At 37.6% G+C, this 17,299-nt stretch overlaps 1 protein-coding gene across 2 annotated transcripts; it reads left to right on the forward strand.

Annotated features, from left to right (window-relative positions):
• The first annotated feature begins 158 nt into the window (after nucleotides 1-158).
• mxra8b (matrix-remodelling associated 8b) lies at nucleotides 159-15,717 on the forward strand. 2 transcript variants are annotated; one of them, XM_053482714.1, is made up of 10 exons: nucleotides 159-345; nucleotides 5,203-5,226; nucleotides 7,646-7,948; nucleotides 8,041-8,142; nucleotides 8,452-8,952; nucleotides 13,401-13,559; nucleotides 13,674-13,704; nucleotides 14,312-14,379; nucleotides 14,514-14,591; nucleotides 14,676-15,717. In XM_053482714.1, exons 1-10 carry the CDS (start codon nucleotides 297-299, stop codon nucleotides 14,699-14,701), a joined length of 1,341 nt encoding a protein of 446 aa, XP_053338689.1. In that variant the 5' UTR covers nucleotides 159-296; the 3' UTR covers nucleotides 14,702-15,717. The 2 variants fall into 2 exon arrangements, with proteins under 2 accessions (XP_053338689.1, XP_053338688.1); XM_053482713.1 differs by having other exon boundaries at nucleotides 163-345; nucleotides 5,200-5,226.
• Nucleotides 15,718-17,299: the final 1,582 nt, after the last annotated feature.

Raw genomic sequence — 17,299 nt, forward strand, 5'->3', positions numbered from 1 at the left:
GGTGGGGGGGAAAGGTTTAGAGTTTCAGACTCAGAAGCTCGATCTCAAATTGCACCATATTGGTGAGGTAGTGCACTAATGTAGGGAGTAGAAACCGCTTGTTACTCCCTGTGTAGTGCACTGACGGAGACCGATACGTGGCGTTTGGGGCGGAGGCGGAGTCCAGATAAAGGGGCGGGGCCTGCGGTGGTCCAGACGCTGATGACGCGACGGTGTTTTTGTTGTCGCCGGCAGAAAAACTTCTCAGGTGATGCTCAGTGTTTTAAAAGTCTAAGCTGCGTCACTCATAGTGCATCATGAAGGCTTCAGCGCGGGTTTCCTGGGAAATGTTTGGAATTTTTTTCAGTAAGTACCTATTTTGGATCATTGTACAACTTTTCACCTACACAAACACATTAATTTTCCCATAAAATTTCCATGTTTTTTTCCCTCTTTTGTTTTCCAAACACCATTTTCTTCCCCTGTGCAGGACAGGATCTAATGTGAATTAACATAAATTGCATTTAAGTTTATTTTTATTAACATATTTTACATGATTTTTTTTCATTGTCTGCATGGCATTTAAATTATGCATTTAAATTATGGCAAAATGCACATGCCTCGTGTGCACCATGCATTTAGTCAATTTTGTCTTTTTGTTTTATATACTGTATTATGGGAAAATATAGGCTCACCTCCAAATCTCTTAAGAGCAGTACTGGAAGTTATTGTTAGTTCATGTTGCCCTCTAGACCTTCTGTTGTTTCTGCATAAAGTAAAAAAAGTTTATAAGACTGTTTTTTTTTTCTTTCTTCATTCTTTCTTCTTGTCCCCCCCCCCCCCCCCCCTTTATTTACTCAAGACAATGGATTATTTTAAACCTCTTTGTGACATGCAACAGTCCTAAACTGTTTACATGTAATATGTTTAGGAAAGAAGTAAAAAAAAAAAGTATCATTATTTGTGTATTGTTTTAGCCTTTTTTAATTCATGCACAATAAATTTACTTCTTAATATTTGATATGTGAACAGAATGAAAAATTCTTATACATCATGCAATTTTAACAAAGAAAAAAAATCTGGATATGCGTTAGAACAAACACTCAAAAAATGTTTGTTATTTTTTTGTCTGCTTCATTGAGGGGTACACACAACAACTTGCAGAGGTTTTACGTCAGATGCGCTTCCTGACGCAACCCATTTTACCCAGGCTTGGGATCACTGTATCCAGTGGTTGGGGGATTTGGGCATTGGGTGGGAATTGAACGCATTGTGCATGGCAGGCGAGAAATCCATCACTGAGCCACTAATGCGCCTTTTTTAAAAAAGTTAGATAATTTTTTTATTTATTTGTTTGATTGATTGTGTGTGTATGTTCGTGTTCTCAGTGAATCATTATTTGTCTAAACCCAAGCACTATACTTATATTATATAAGTATAGTGCTTGTGCGTTTATGTATGATCAACACTACTAGTTGTGGCCCATGCCTGTGATTAAATCTGTGCGCTGCTGAGCAGAATGCTTTTACATCTTATATTTATCAGGCTGAGTGGGCAGTCTGCAATATCTCAGGCCTTGTTTGGGGAGGAGCCTGGATGTTTTAGGTTATCGGTCATAAGGAAAAGCACTGTGTCAGCATGTTTGCTGCAGAGAGTTTTGTAAGGAGCAGAAGCAGAGCCTGAATCAGCCTGGGCCTTCTAATCCACAAAGATGTGTCACTTTGTGGAATAACACACTAAGAATTGTTTGAAAGAAAAAATAAAAGAGACATATACAGAGACACTCAACCAGCCACTGACCTCAACCTCACACTGTTCTTTTTTTATTTATTATCATAAACTCTTAGAACAGAAATGTTACCATCTCTGCAACAAGGGAAAAACAGCTTATTTTACAGAATCTTTTTTTTATTCAAATATATGTTTGTGTAACTCCAATGAATAGCTCAATTACATAGACACTGAAATGGCACATTTGGAGAAGGAGTGATATAAAGGGAGTTGAAGGTATAAAAATATGCATTATTTGAGGGTATTTCAGCTGGAGAATTAACAAACACACTTTAAGGGGGTTCTGAGATCTAATGTAACTTAAAATATGGGACTTTTAGGTTTTGTGTTTTTGTTTTGTTTTTTATTTAGTCAATTATTGTCAGTTTGAGTGTTTTACATTCTTTTTTTTTTAGTGTGATTTTGTGTAAATGTTCCAGCTGGCGAATTCATCTGTGTGTGTGTGTGTGTGTGTGTCAGGGAGGGCCGGCAAATTGCTCAACTTCGGCTATAAAATGTTATCAGCAGTTACAAGAAGAATACAATGCTAGTTATTCACCAAAACCATGTCTTTTTAACCGTTTTCATGATTTGAGTAGATCTGATGATGTTTTTTTAAATGTTTAAATGTAAATAATACATACAGCAGAAAAAAAATCCTAAATTTGGACAAAAATGTGCTTTGCATTATGTTTGCGTCTCTTACCCTCCACATTCCTGTAAGTGCCAGTAAAAACCATTAAAAGTGTTGTTACTGCTTTCCTGCCTTCGGCTCAGTAAATAATTAGACATCTTTGGTTCCTATTATATGTAAAGGAACATATAATTTTTTTTCAGTTCGATTACAGATGAAAAAAATTTTTTAACTAATAGCTTTTAAAGCCAAGTTATATATAGAAATATCCTCGTTGATGTATTGTGGCTTATCTAATTATGCAATGTCAGTAGTCATACTTTTTAAAGTGGACGAGCAGGTTATTTAACAAAAAAAAAAACCCTGTTGACTAATCACAGCGTCATGATTGGTGCCTGGTTAATGCTCTTCATTTGGCCTTAGTTTAGGGTTATTTGGAGAAAAGTACGATGTAAAATCCAGGCATGGTTTCTGACTCATCACAGTTAATTCTATGCTTCCATGTGCCAATTTTCAGACACATTGTTAAGTCATTATTCACCAAGCCTTGCTTCTTTGCCAGGTATACTTTCAGGGTGGCACATCCACAAAGAAAATTACAGGTTTTACTGGATTGTATTAACTTTCTTCAGAGGCCACACTTTGCTTTCCAGCTGTGTCCAAGCCTCAGGCTCAGTGGTGACAAAGATTCCCACTTTTTACGGGAAGCCTGGTTTCACCCTTCCAGGCAGCGTGGCACTGTAGCTTGGGTTTTTCCTAATTTTCTTGTATTAACCCTAAAGACTCTCTGTCTTTTTGTGCCTTTAGGCGTAATATCTTGTGTCTGTAGATAAATTAGTGTTGTATCCAAATCATATATTTGTCTCATTTGGCAATGAGATAAGTTGGCTGGTTTGGTATAATTTGGTAAATTGGTGATAGCTGCATATCTATACATGTTATACCCTGTTTTTTGGATAATTTAAGACTCAGCATTTTTATTTCTCTTTGAACATGCTTTCAAGAGACATGAGAAAAAAAATTCTCAAGAAAAGATCATAGGTTGTGGAAAATATTTGAAAGGAATGAACACGAAACATTTCGTGAATGGTCATACAGGTCACCTTAATATAGAAATATCCAAGAGGAAATGGTTTTATAGATTTAATGTGATTTAATATCTTCCTGATCTAGTAATGTTCCAATGCAATTCCAATGAATTAAGTCATAATGACATATTGTTTGCTCATACTTGAATCTTTTCAGTGCCCGTCCAATGTTTGGACACAACTTCAGATTTATTTTTTACATCCTTGAAAGACACTGGATTTTTTCACCCTATGAAATAACACCTATATCTGTAGGTAAATAAGTATCTACAACAACATCACCATCAGTCAGTTATTATTTTAATAGTTGGAATAGTTCTTGCAGTAACATTATCATCAAGTGCATTTGCAAAACCCATCAAGCACCATGATTAAACTGGCTCTCATGAAGGCCATCCCAGGAAAGCAAGAGCAAAACTTACTTCTGCTGCAGAGGAGACGTTCATTTAGAGTCACCAGCCTCCATTTGCCAGCTCGATGCTCGATTGTGTCTCAATTCAAAGGAGATTATTGTACATGTTGGGCGTGCTCAGCATTGTTTTATAATGTAGAAAGAAATAAAGCTCAGGTAACACTATGGAATTAGAAGGTGTTTCCAAACTTTTGACTGGTAGTGTATGTCCTAAAGTGATTCGCCAGGTGGGTAGAGTTTTTAAGTCTTTTGACTTTTTAAAAAAATATCTAAGAATGTTACTGTAATTCTATACGTACTAGTGGTTTAATTTATTACTTCATTTAAAAAAATATTTGGTGATTATGATTCAACCTGCATCATTCGTAGTCATGCAGTTTTATAAAGAAATTGACTGTGGTTTGAGGTTGTATTGTTGGCCCTATGTATTTGCAATAATTCTACAAAAGTGACATAAACATTACATAAACATTACATAAACAGGATTGGATACACATCATAAGTATGAAAAGATGCAAAAGTTTTATAGTGACTTAAACATTATCATGTTTATTCATCATCCAAAACATTTGCTATTCCTCCAGAGACTGCTCGGTCGTTTTCATAGTAAAGAGAGAATCGATTGAACATGGAAAGTTCTTTGTTCTCCCAGTGTCTTGTCAAGGATAAAAAATAGACATGAAATATACTGTAGAAAAATACCTCTGTGCTGTGGGATCTGTTTTAAAGCTTGTTGTGATTCATAAACCACATGGGCTTATAAACTCTGAGACTACATGGCTTTGGTCTTCATCTTGCAGCGCTTTCCTCAGTCTGATTGGTGGGTTCATTTAGTCTAGGCATAATACATGTTTATAATAATAATAATAATATAGTAAGAAATCATTAATTTCCAACAATTCACAACTTAAGAATGACCTTGTGCAGTCACATGACTCTTTTGTTGAATATTTGGTCTAGAAGTCCTGTCCCATCAGTTGTCCTAAAGCAGACAGTATTAAGGATCTACTTGATAAACTGAACATGAATAGTTTCTTTGTGCTACACTGTGTGTGTGTGTGTGTGTGTGTGTGTGTGTGCTGGGCAGCAAACAGCAGCTGCAGTTGTGCTTATACTACGTGTTTGGAATAAAGTGCACTGTCCAGCTGCAAACACACACTCATAAAAAGCTTAAAATGGCCCGGAAATTCTCACCGCTGTTATCTTTAAATCTGTTTTAAGTATTTGCTTCATTTGTGCGGTTCTTTGTATGTACTGTATGTATATATAAAAATTTCACTTTTAAATAAAACTAATATATCTTTTTTTCATTTCAGTAGTTGCTGCATTTCTGACACCACATGGTAAGAAATTATTCTGGCTTTATTATAAGTATGTAACCATGCACTTATTTCCACTGTAATGGGAAAACCTGTACATATGCCTTTTATGCAGTTATCCACTCAGCCAATCCCGTAAAAGCAGTACAGTTCATAAAATCATGTAAATGCATACTAAGAACTCCAGTTAACATTTGCAACAAAGATCCACCAGAATAGGGGAAAAGTGATCTCTGTGACTTCAATTAGGCATGTACAGTATGTTGGTGCCAGATGGGGGTGGTTTTTAGAAACTGCTGATCTTCTGGGATTTTCACACACAACATGATGTGGAGTCTGTGATGAATTGGCAACCCTTCCAGGGTGCACCCGCCTCATGCCGTAAGTCTCCTGGGATTGGCTCCAGTGCCCTGCAACCCTGTATACAAACCCTATATAAAGCAGTATAGACGATGAGAGTGAGTCAGTGTGTATGTGGAGTATACAAAATGGTGTGAAAAAAAGACAATGTTTTGGTCCATGGTGTGGATAGAAACGCCTTGGTTTGATTTGGTTTGAGCTGCAAGGAAAAATATAATTACTCATGTAATCACTCCTTAAAACCAGGATGAGAGGAAAAGCATCTCAGCTTGGAAAGACCATTGGATCTTGAAGTGGAAGGGTTAAAACATCAGAGACCCACAGAAAGGCAAGAACAGCCCAGACAGCAAACAGATGTATCACCGATATCAGCCTCAAAGTGACACGTCTAAAAAACTCCAGAGTCGCTTCTACTTTCCCAGCTCAACAAACTACTCGGCTTGGTTGACTTTAGGTTGGCCCACCACCGGCAGACAGGCAGGCGAATTTGCAGTCGGGGTCACCTAAACTCCAGAGTAAACTGAACAACAGATATATCCTTCAATGCACACAGAAATCTCTTTGATTTAATTTTTTTTTATTTGAAGTCTTCTACACTTTCAGCAAATCACATGAGCTTAAATTGAAAGGTATGATCGAATGTTATTATATTACTACTATATTGCATGGAGTTTTCATGTTCTCCCCATGCTTGGTGGATTTCCTCACACAGTCCAAAGACATGCAGATTAGGTTAGTTGGCGTTCCCAAATTGCCCATAGTGTGTAAATGAGCGTGTGTGTCCTGCGTGCCATGGATTGGCACCCTGTCCAAACTGCCCTAAGTCTCCTGGGATAGGCTCCAGGCCCCCCACGACCCTGAATAAAGGAGTGAGAGTGAGTAAATATATTTTTAAGAGTTTTGAAGACTTGTATAATCATACCGTGCAGTCAAGCATTTAATTATACTATGTAATTTGAAATTGTAGGAAGCATCTAAATGGTTTTAGGGAATTCCGTGTAAAAATAGGTCTTTCAGCTGCTTCCATCGGGGGGTCGCCACAGCAGGCCAAATGATCCGTACACAATTTGGCACTTTAGGTTTTAATCCGGATGCCCTTCCTGACGCAACCTTCCAATTTTAACCGGGCTTAGGACCGGCATGGCATCCAGTGGCTGGGGTTTGGGCACTGGGTGGGAATTGAACCCGGCCCTTTCGCGTGGCCAGTGGGAAACCTACTATTGACCCACCAATGCCCTGTCCATTAGTCTGTAAATAATTGTAAAATAAATAAATATTTTTGTGTACACTGAAATATATGTTTGTGGAGAGTTATTTATATGTGGATCACGAAATCCACATTTGTGACTCCAGACTGTTTGCTCTCTCGACCAGACTAATGTTTACTGTTTACTGTTCCGCTGGTTACTCGTACCGTTTCTATGTTCCTTCTTGCGCTGGAGTTTTTTTTCCCGACATGAAAGTTTCTTAACTTGGATCGTGTCTCTTCATTATTCACATACACAACATTAGGAAGCTCGTTTAAGATGTTAGTATTGTTTTTACATTAGGTAGTAAAATATTTACAATCTAAAAGGTCCGAACAATAAAGGTCGTAGTTAACAAAGCCTAGTTGCAGACCGGCTGTGCGCTACAGCTTAGATTTATTATCCAAATCGTCTGGGGGAGTTTCGGAGACATATTACCAATTAGCGAACACTCTGCATGCTACATCTTGTCAGTGTAAGTTTATATATCAGATAGACATAATCCAGATTTGTATGTGCTGTTAGGGAAAGAATCTGAAGCTATCATGGCCATAGACTGAAGACTAGAAAAAGACCAGTTTTTAATTTTTTTATGACTGGTTTAAGAGATACTAGCATTACAGAGATCTCATTTCTATTCATGTAAACATTAAGTGAAGTTTTTTTGCCCTGCCTTGCTGACACACAGTTATCTGATTGCATAGCTGCATAAATGGGCAGTTGTAAAAGTATTCCAGTTAAAGCAGATGGTAAGTCTATCAGCTTAAATAACCAAATGAATCCTAATGCCACAATGATTGATTGGTGTTTTTTTTTTTTGTATGTGTGTGTCATAGTGTGGGCCCAAGTCGGAACCCAAGGCTCTGTGGTGGAGGCAAGGAACATCACCGTTTCAGAGGGCTCAAGGGTCATCCTCCCGTGCCATAACCAGAAAATGGTGTGGAGGCAGGACTATCTTCGGGATCGGCAACGGGTGGTGCACTGGGACCTGAACCGCAACCGCCCAGAATACTCAGTTGAGCGAGTCCTGGACATGTTCTCAGGAGGAACCGAACGTGTCTATAATGCCTACAACAAGGGCCGGGTCACTGTCTCCAAAGAAGCCTTTAGTGACGGGAACTTCTCTCTAATCATCCACAGTACGATCCTCCTGATTGTGCACAGTAATTGACTTGTCACATTTTTTTTGTTCTCACTAAATTTGCTTGTGACTTTGTTTGACTGTGTGCAGATGTAGATATGAACGATAAAGGGATGTATACGTGCAACCTGCATCACCATTACTGCAAGATCGACCAATCCATGAAAATCCAGTTAAACGTAACTAAGTCACGTAAGTTCCAGTTTTTGTATTCTGTTTATTTTTTGTTTGTGGTCTAATTTTAAAGTCCATTAACCTTGTTATAAATCATTAGACCATTAAATAGATGGGAAACCGTGGGCAGATAAAATTATTTTTTTAAATAAATATTTTGTCAATTAAAAAATTAATTTCAGGAAGCTTAGAAATAGACGGTTTAAATAATTATGTATTTACAACAACTGCTTTTATTAAAGGTAACTGAATACATTTCATTGTTACTGTCATCGAGTACATTGATCTGCAGTTTTGTTCAATTTTGTTTAAATTCCTGTCCTGCAGCTCGAAAGGAGAGGCGCCTATGGGATGGGGAGAAGTCTGTCATTGTGGTGTTGGAGGGCAGCAGCGTGGTCTTGCCGTGTATTAACCGACTCCCTCTTTGGAGAGGTGGGCACCTCCAGAAGGAGGACCAGCAGCAGGTGGTGCACTGGGACTTTCAGGGTCCGGGGGTGAGACGTGACCAAGCAGACCGGCTTCTCGATCTGTACGCCTCTGGCGAGAAGCGGGAGTACAATCCTCTGTACCTCAGCAAGATGCACATCTCCGATGATGCCTTCACCATGGGAGATTTCTCCCTCACAATTGATGACATCCAGCCATCTGATAAAGGTCTATACTCCTGCCACCTACACCATCACTACTGCGGTCTGCACGAGAGACGCATCTTTCGGCTGATCGTGGGACCTCCTTTGCCACCTGTGGCTGTACCTACGGAGGCCCGGACCACTCAGACTACGCATACTAAAACCACAGAGAAACCACAGGACATGGATAATGACCCTGGTAATTTATGGTTTATTGTTTCTTTTTATGCACTGATGGTTTTAATATGGCTTTACCAAAATAATTTAGTAAAAGAAATAAAGTAAACACCAGTATGGCACAAAGCGGTCATGTTTTACAATACATTTAGGATAGTATGGGGAATTTCAATCAATATACTCTAAGTGTTAGCTTTATGTGTGTGACGGCAAATTTCTTTTACTGCACCGAACTGACACAGTAGCCACACTTAATTTAATTTGAATGACATAAGGCATTCATGGACATGCTATATGAAAAATAGTAAGTGCTCACCCGACCATTACTTCCACATGTGGTCTAGTAGAAATCCGTCCCAAGAGAAGGGGAGGTTATTATATAAGCAAAGTGTGCACTAAATCTGGAATGGGATGTTCATAAAGCACATATGCTTGTGATCAGCTGGATGTCCATATATTGTAGTATCAACTGTGAAGAAAAAAATAGATTAAGAAACACATTTCAAACATGACAACATTTAAAAATAACACTAAACGTCTAATAAGGATGTGAGTATGTGGCATTGCCAGCAAATTGTTTTGGAAAATACACTGTCTGGAATTTGTAGCCACATTGTTATTTCTAAAACCAGGGCATTGATTTGAACTTGTAGTCTTGACACTAAAAGAAGAAAAGTTTTCTCTTTGCGAGAATTCCAAAGAATAGGCTCCATGCAAATGTTGTGGGTGCTCCATGTCTCATTATCGCGCTTCAAAGTGCTCGCGCTCATTTCCTCGACTAATGATTTCCTGTGTTTTATTTCTCAGTCTAGTCTGGCTTTCGTGATTGACGGCCTGTGACATGAGAATCGGAATGCCTTTTTGGTGGCACGAAAAGTTTGCCTTTTTAATTTCATTCCTTAAATAATTTCCCCGATTTTGTTTTACGAAAGGTACACTCCTACTAAATCACACACCATTTCTAAAGTAAGACGAAGGCTCGGGAAGGGAGGTTGTTTGTTTTGGGCTTTATATTGAGTATGAAAAGCTTAGGAAGGTAACGGTTTGCTGAAGATGAATATTTCTCAATTTAAGGAATGTCTGAACTTATTCTGCAGAACGAAGCAATAAACTTTTACTTTCAGAGTAAGTGATGCCAGTTTAGCCTTGTGGTAGATGACAGTATCACACAGGATTGCTGTGGCAAATGCGTATCTCGGTGTGGAAAAGGAAGTATGCTACATCTGTACAACATCTGGCTGGCGGTGCCATCAAAGAAGGCTGGTTGGTTTTGAGAGATCCACATCTCAACTTAAGAGTGAAGCATTTTCCCTGCATTCCTTTTTAAGTAAAGAAAGGTGAACATCTTCTACAGGTTTTAGTGCTGTTTAGTCTTTGTCTGCTGTTTTTTCTTTTTGGGGTGCATATCTTCAAGTATGAATAAGCCCTATATAAATATATGAAATCCCCTAAAATTTAGATAACACATGGTTACGGTAATAATGTGGCTAGTGAGTAAAGAATCACGCAGAATGTTAATGACGAATGCTTCCAAAAGCTGACTTTATTGTTACTCACCGTTAAACTCACGCTTAGTGTTTCCAACACTTGCTGACATGGCAGAAAATACTTTCAAGAGTTGCAGAGGCGGGAACAAGCGAGGCCTCAAGTATTATTAAAAACAGACAAGTCTTTAACTCATAAACAAGTCCTAGAATGAACTGTTTAATCACTGTATATATAGTGTGTATATGTATTCTTTTCCAATTCAGTGGTTTTTTTTATATTTTTTTTTTGTTTAGTGATTTATTTTCTACATTCTAGACCAATATTTCAAAACTATGAAATAACATTCATGACATTAGGTAATTAAGTAACAACAACAGTCAGTTATTATTTCAAGACATGAAGGTCAGCTGTTCTGGAATAGTTCTTGCAAAAACAATATTGTCAAGTGCATTTACAAAACCCCTCAAGAACCATGATAAAACTGTCTCTAATGAAGACCGTCCCAGGAAAGCAAGAGCAAAACTTACTTCTGCTGCAGAGGAGACGCTCATTTAGAGTTACCAGGTTCAGAAATCTGAAAAATATGAAAAATTATAATATCATGACATTCACATCCAGTATCTCGCAGTGTTAGAATAATTAATTTTCAGTAAATTTCTATTCATACATTATAAATACTTTAACTCTCTCAGTCTAGCACAGCATAGGTATAGGGAAGACTTCTGACTTGATAGTTGCCTACTGGCAACTGAAGGTTGTAGCTGACATGGCTGGCTGTTTGCAGAGTGCTGTATCAAAGCATATTCATGGATTGTTGACTGGAAGGAAAACATGTCATAGAAAAAGGTGTATAAGCAATAGGGATGACCGCAGCCATAAGATGATTGTCGGAGCGGAATGAGGCTGGAGTCAGTGCATCAAGAGCCACCATGCATAGATGTTTTCAGGAAATAGGCTACAACTGTTACATTCCCAGTATCAAGCCACTCCTGGACCAGAGGCAATGTCTGGGCTAAGGAGAAAATTAACTCGACAGTTGCTCATTGATCCAAAGTAATTTTTTGATTTCATTTGGAAATTAAAACTCCAGCCTTTAGAGGAATAGAAGAGAGGCACAGAATCCAAGTTGTTTGAAGCCCAGTGTGAATTTTCCACAGGCTGTGATGATTTGGGATGCCATGACATCTGCTAGTGTTGGGCCACTGTATTATTTTCAGTCCAAAGTCAACACAGTTGTCTACCAGGAGGTTTTACAGCACTTTATGCTTCCATCTGACAGACTCAATGGAAATGCTGATTTCCTTTCCTAGCAGGACTTAGGACCTGCTCAAAATGACAAAACAGTACCGAGGATATTATTGTATTTGATTAGCCAGCCAGCTTGCCTTACCTGAAGACCATCGAAAATCTTTGGGGTATTGTCAAGAGAAAGATGAGAAACACCTGACCCAACAATACAGATTTTTTTGAAGGCTGCTATCAAAGAAATCTGGTCTTTAATAACATCTCAGTGCTATGGGATAATCACCAGGCAGAACGTCAGGCTAATGCAGCCCCGCCTAAGTATCGAGTGCATAAATGATCATACCTTCTATATTATAAATACTTCTTTGACTTATTTTAAAACATATGATAATATTTTAAGATATTGGAGTTGCTTTTCTATATTCTCTATATTTTAAATATTTTCTGAAATGCATTTGAAATGCTTATACCCCAGCATTTTGCCAATAATTTGTTTAACTCGTGTTTATTAATCACACTCTCTAACCATTTGTAATTTTTATTTTTTTTAAAGTTATTACAGCATGTCACAGCAGCTATCATCAGTTGGGTTCCTATTCCCCTCTTTTCTTCTTTATCTTCAAGTTGATCAAAAACTAGAAAGTGCAAATTTGTGTATCCTGAAGACTTTCCCATTGTGGAAAAACTTACTTCTTGTTTCGGGTCACTGACACTGGAAACTCGAATGAATCCATGAAGAGAACATATGCTATTAATAATAAGTTGGTTTTTGTATTTGTTAAAAATAATAGGTTTTCTTATTTCATTTATAGTAAGGCTTGAATTATACCATACCACTCCCTGTGAATGTTACTATACATTTATTATTTTTTTTATTTCAACAAGTACCATAATATTGTTGTGTTATTTATGTTTGGCCAATACTATTGTTAGACTTATCTTTTTATAGAAATTGAATCATCTGATGGTTTGTAATTCACACATTCCACAGCCGTGTGGTATAAAATATATTGTTACAAATAATAACAAATTAATCACAAGTAACACCTTTAAACTATTCCAAATAGTTTAAATTCACTATAACCAAGTGGGTGGAGGTTTTGAGTCATATGAACAAGATTAATGCCACAGTTCAGTTGTTAGTCGTTTCCTTTATTAGTTGATATTTTCAAGTGGAATCAATCATCAGGCCGTTTGACAGAAATGCCCATTTTTGTTGATTTGTGTTTCAAATTTGTTCATTGTTTTTTGCATAAAATAGGACAAACGTATGGCAAAGCGATCAATGACATAATATCTGACTTTTCGCTTATTGTAAACGGTAACTAGCAAAATGGAGAGCAGACCTACAGACTGGCTGACCACAAACAACACATCCCTCCTCCTTCTCCTCTTTCCTCCTGTCTCCCTCTCTTTGCTGGTCCGTATGTTTTCCTTCTTCATTGCAGCTGGATGAGATCAGGTCTGGAACTCATTTTGCCCGAGAGTCATTCTGACACGAAACCCAGCTCCTCCTTGCTCTTTCCTTTCTGGCACGCGTGTGTAGGGGAAAAACAAACCGTTCGCACACTGTAGCTGTTTAAGAGACAGGATAATTCTCCTTCAAGCTGTAGAATGTAACTGGGTCACAAGTCTTCTGTGATTTCTAGTTGTTTCCAAAGCTTACCTGACCCACAAACAAGGCTAGTAATTATACTAACTCTACTGCATGCTGTTTTTTTCTTTTCTCTGGTGCAGAGGTAAACAAGGTGGAGGTCTCACATGTGTTTAATGTCATCCTTCCTGAGGGTCAGACTCACTTCGTACACCAGGCTGGTTACATACTGGTATTCTTCCTGCTGCTACTGTTCATGCTCATAGGAATCATCATGACCACAAAACACTGCAAAAAGAAAGGTAGTGCCATGATTTATACTTTTGGTTAACCAACTGTATTAACCGCATTTAAAAAGTAGGTCATGACTTCAAGACTGGTTCTAAACAGGAAATACTGCTACTGCTGTTTTTCAGGGCTGGAGTATGACATTCAGAGAGCTGACCGGTGAGGAGCGGAATGTTGAACTATTTACCAGATTATTATTGGACTGCATTTGTGATTTCTTCATATAAAAACTGGCATAGGAATACCTTAGCATGATATGATGTCCAACATAAATAAAGTTGATTATCTTCCAATTACACTACGTCCTGATGCCAACACGTTGTCTTGATCCACCCCACGCCTTCATACTTTGTTTTCAAAGATCCAGATTCTCTGATCTTTTAACGCAATTTTGAGGAATAGTCTTTTAGGCCTTTTTTTTTTTATTGCCCTGGTTTCTGGCTCTCCTTTTTAGTTAAGTCCCCGTACATGACCAGTTCCAGATAAATGTTTTTGCTTGTGAAGCCACACAGTGGCCTAGGAGTTTTTCAAGCATAAAATCATCTAACTGAAGTCATGAACCAGTGAGAAACAGGTGTTGATGATGAGAGATGATCAGCCCGGTGATTAGTATACTGGTTGTTGCATAACTGCATAATGAAATTTGAATTAATATGAAGAAATGAGGGGTAGCTCAAGACTTTCGCACAATACTGTACATATACTGCATAATAAAGAACTTCTTTTGTTAACAGTGTATCATGTACCATGTATGTGTTTTAAACAGGAATCACAGGATGGAAATTGAAATGCAAGCTACTGAAATGAGAACCTTCAATCAAGACGTCCGACTTGGTAAAAATAAAAAATAAATAAAAATAAAAACCTAATAAAAAAAAAAAGACCATACATGTAAAAAGAAGATGTTACATGTTCGTCTATAAATATGGGTCCTTTCTACTGTTTTTTTTTTTGTTTGTTTGTTTCAGACTACAAGAACAACATAATGAAAGAGAGGGTGGAGATGAACAACTATTGTGCCCCGAAAGAGATCGATCTCAACAGAGGTGATTATACTATACTGTGCTGGGATATAACTGTGCACTTTTCCTTTTTTCTTCTCTCACATTCTGTTTCTCTATCCTTGCCAGAAATGGAGAAATTTTCAAAGAAGTAACTGACGGCAGGCTGCTGGCTGGTCCAGGGCATTTTCTACAGGATTCAGAAAAAACTCCACAATGAAGCTTTACAGTTAAAAGGAGACTCTCCAAGTCTAAACACCCACATGCTTGTTGTATGTCTGTTTCTAATGTAATGAATGAATTGCAGTGATGTGGGCAAAAATGTTTTCCTTGAGGTAAACCTAATTTGTGTAAGTGTCATTTAAAGGTCAGTAGTCAACATTTTATATGGTATAAATATAGTCTGCTCCAATTTGAATTTGTTATAACAAATGAAAACAATGCAATGAAGGTAATAAGGTAAATAGATACTGATGGCAGTTTGGCCCCGCTAACCTGAGCTCATCTGATGGTACTTTTAAGAAGAAAAGCATTGAATGCTTTGGCTGAAACTAAATGAAATGTGTCTGAGCAAGTGTGATTCAGAACACTCAGGAAGTTAACTATTTGTAGTTCCAGAGGTATAAACCACGAGGTTGTGTACTTATGTAAGTGGTATGAACGTCTCATGTCTTCTTCATGTATAACTATTCCATGTATTTCTAGTGCTATTTTCCAAGCCCTTCAGTAGTCTATCTTTACTTAGTTTTAATGTTTATGTGCACGGCATTATGCAATTTTGTTATTCTGCCACATGAGCTAGACACACTGAGAATTTTATGTTTTATTTTTTTATAATTAGTCCTAGAAATGCGCATTAGGCAGATTTGACACAGTTATGTGTATTTAGTTCGCATTTAATACATTGCATTTAATTTTCTCTTAGTATGGCCCAGGTTTGCAGTTACAGTCTCATACAACGCTGATCATTATGTCTCAGTTTTGGGCTTTTGAGAAACATCACACTGATTCAGAAGATCTTAGGTGGCATTACAGCTTTTTTTTATGCAGTGCTTTTTAGGAAATGGCATTGAAATGGCTACAAGAAGGCAGAGCAGATTCTACTGGTATGAAAAGCTTTGTACAAACCATGGCACTTGAATGAATTTAATAAAATACATTTTTGAAGAAATTTGCTTGAGTTGGTTTTTATGCCTTTAATATGGTCATGTCTCTTTCCATATTTTGTAATGTTACAAAATTGCAAATGAAATGTTGGGCTGTGTGGCCCCATCGTATCATATAATTATTATCTGGACCACTTTTTTGCTTTGATCAGGGCATGCATTTGCCACTGAATTACTTTCATAAATGTGCAACATCACAACATTTCCATCCAGAGATTCACAAAGACTTTCAGTGGGGTTAAGTTCAGGACTCTGTGGTGGCCAATTAATATGTAAAAATGATTTCTTATGCTCCAAGTATCAAGCTTTCACACTTTGAGTCCTAAAATATAGCCCTGCCACCAAAAGCTGAACAACAATTTAAAAGGAAGAAAAACATTAAATACATAAAAGACAACCTTGAAACATGACAAACGAAGACATAATATAAATAGGTAGATAAATGAAATAAAATCAAGTTCTAATAAGATTATAAGAGTCCCACCCAGAATTAAAAGCCTTTTTTTTTTTTTAAAAAAAGAGGTGAGTTATAAGTCTGGATTTAAAGGTTATTAATGATGGTGCGGCCCTAATGTGGAGGAGTGAACTGTTCCATAACTTTGGAGCTATGACTGCAAAAGCATGATCACGTTTGAGCCTGGGTCTGGACCTCCGAACAACCAAGAGCCTCTGGTCAGAGGATCTAATTGTCCTTGAGGGTATATGAGAGAATAAAAGCTCAGATGGATACAAGGTTTTTAAGGACTTTAAAACAAAAAGTAAAATCTAAAAATCAATACCGTAACAAACTGGAAGCCAGTGAAGAGATATGAAAAGATTCTGATCATGTGATCAGGCTTATGTCAACAGCTTAGAAGCAGCATTTTAGACCAGCTGAGGAAGAGAGTGGGAGGACTGGCAGATTCCAGTCTATAATGTGTTGCAGTAATCTAGACCAGTGGGTCTCAACCTTATTCCTGGAGGACCACTGACCTACATTTTAGTGTTTTCCCTGCTCTCATACATTCATTCTCATTAATTTAAGAAAAGGCTGTTAATTAGGTGACTAATTAAATCAGGTGTGCTGGGAGCTGAGAAAACATGCATGGCAGTAGTCTTCCATGACCAGAGTTAAGATCCATTGATTTAGACAATCGGAAATAAAAGCATGGACCACTTTCTTACAGTGGGTGAAAGATGAAAAAAAAAAAAGTTTGACCTTAGCCAAAAATCTCAGCTGGTTAAAGACAGATTTTTATCCAGATCTGTTTCTTAAATTCAAACTCACTGTCAAAAATCCCTCTGAGGCTCCTAACACATGGTTTATAACAGGGTGCTATTGGAACTAAGTCATTATTTATGGAACCAAGGGAATCAACAGATCCAAAACACACAACCTCCATTTTATATTAGTTTAGATTTAGAAAACTGAAGAATATCCACGCTTTAATAACCTCCATACAGGCCAGAAAAGATTTAATACAGTATCGCTTCAAAGGTTGTGTGTCATCAGCAAAGCAGTGGGATCAAAAGAAAATATTTGTTTATCCTAGCAGAAGTGTATGTAGAGAAAAGAAAAAAGGACCAAGAATATACCCTTGTGGTTCT

The sequence above is a fragment of the Clarias gariepinus genome, chromosome 22 (genome assembly GCF_024256425.1).
Source record: "Clarias gariepinus isolate MV-2021 ecotype Netherlands chromosome 22, CGAR_prim_01v2, whole genome shotgun sequence".
Lineage (NCBI taxonomy): Eukaryota > Metazoa > Chordata > Actinopteri > Siluriformes > Clariidae > Clarias > Clarias gariepinus.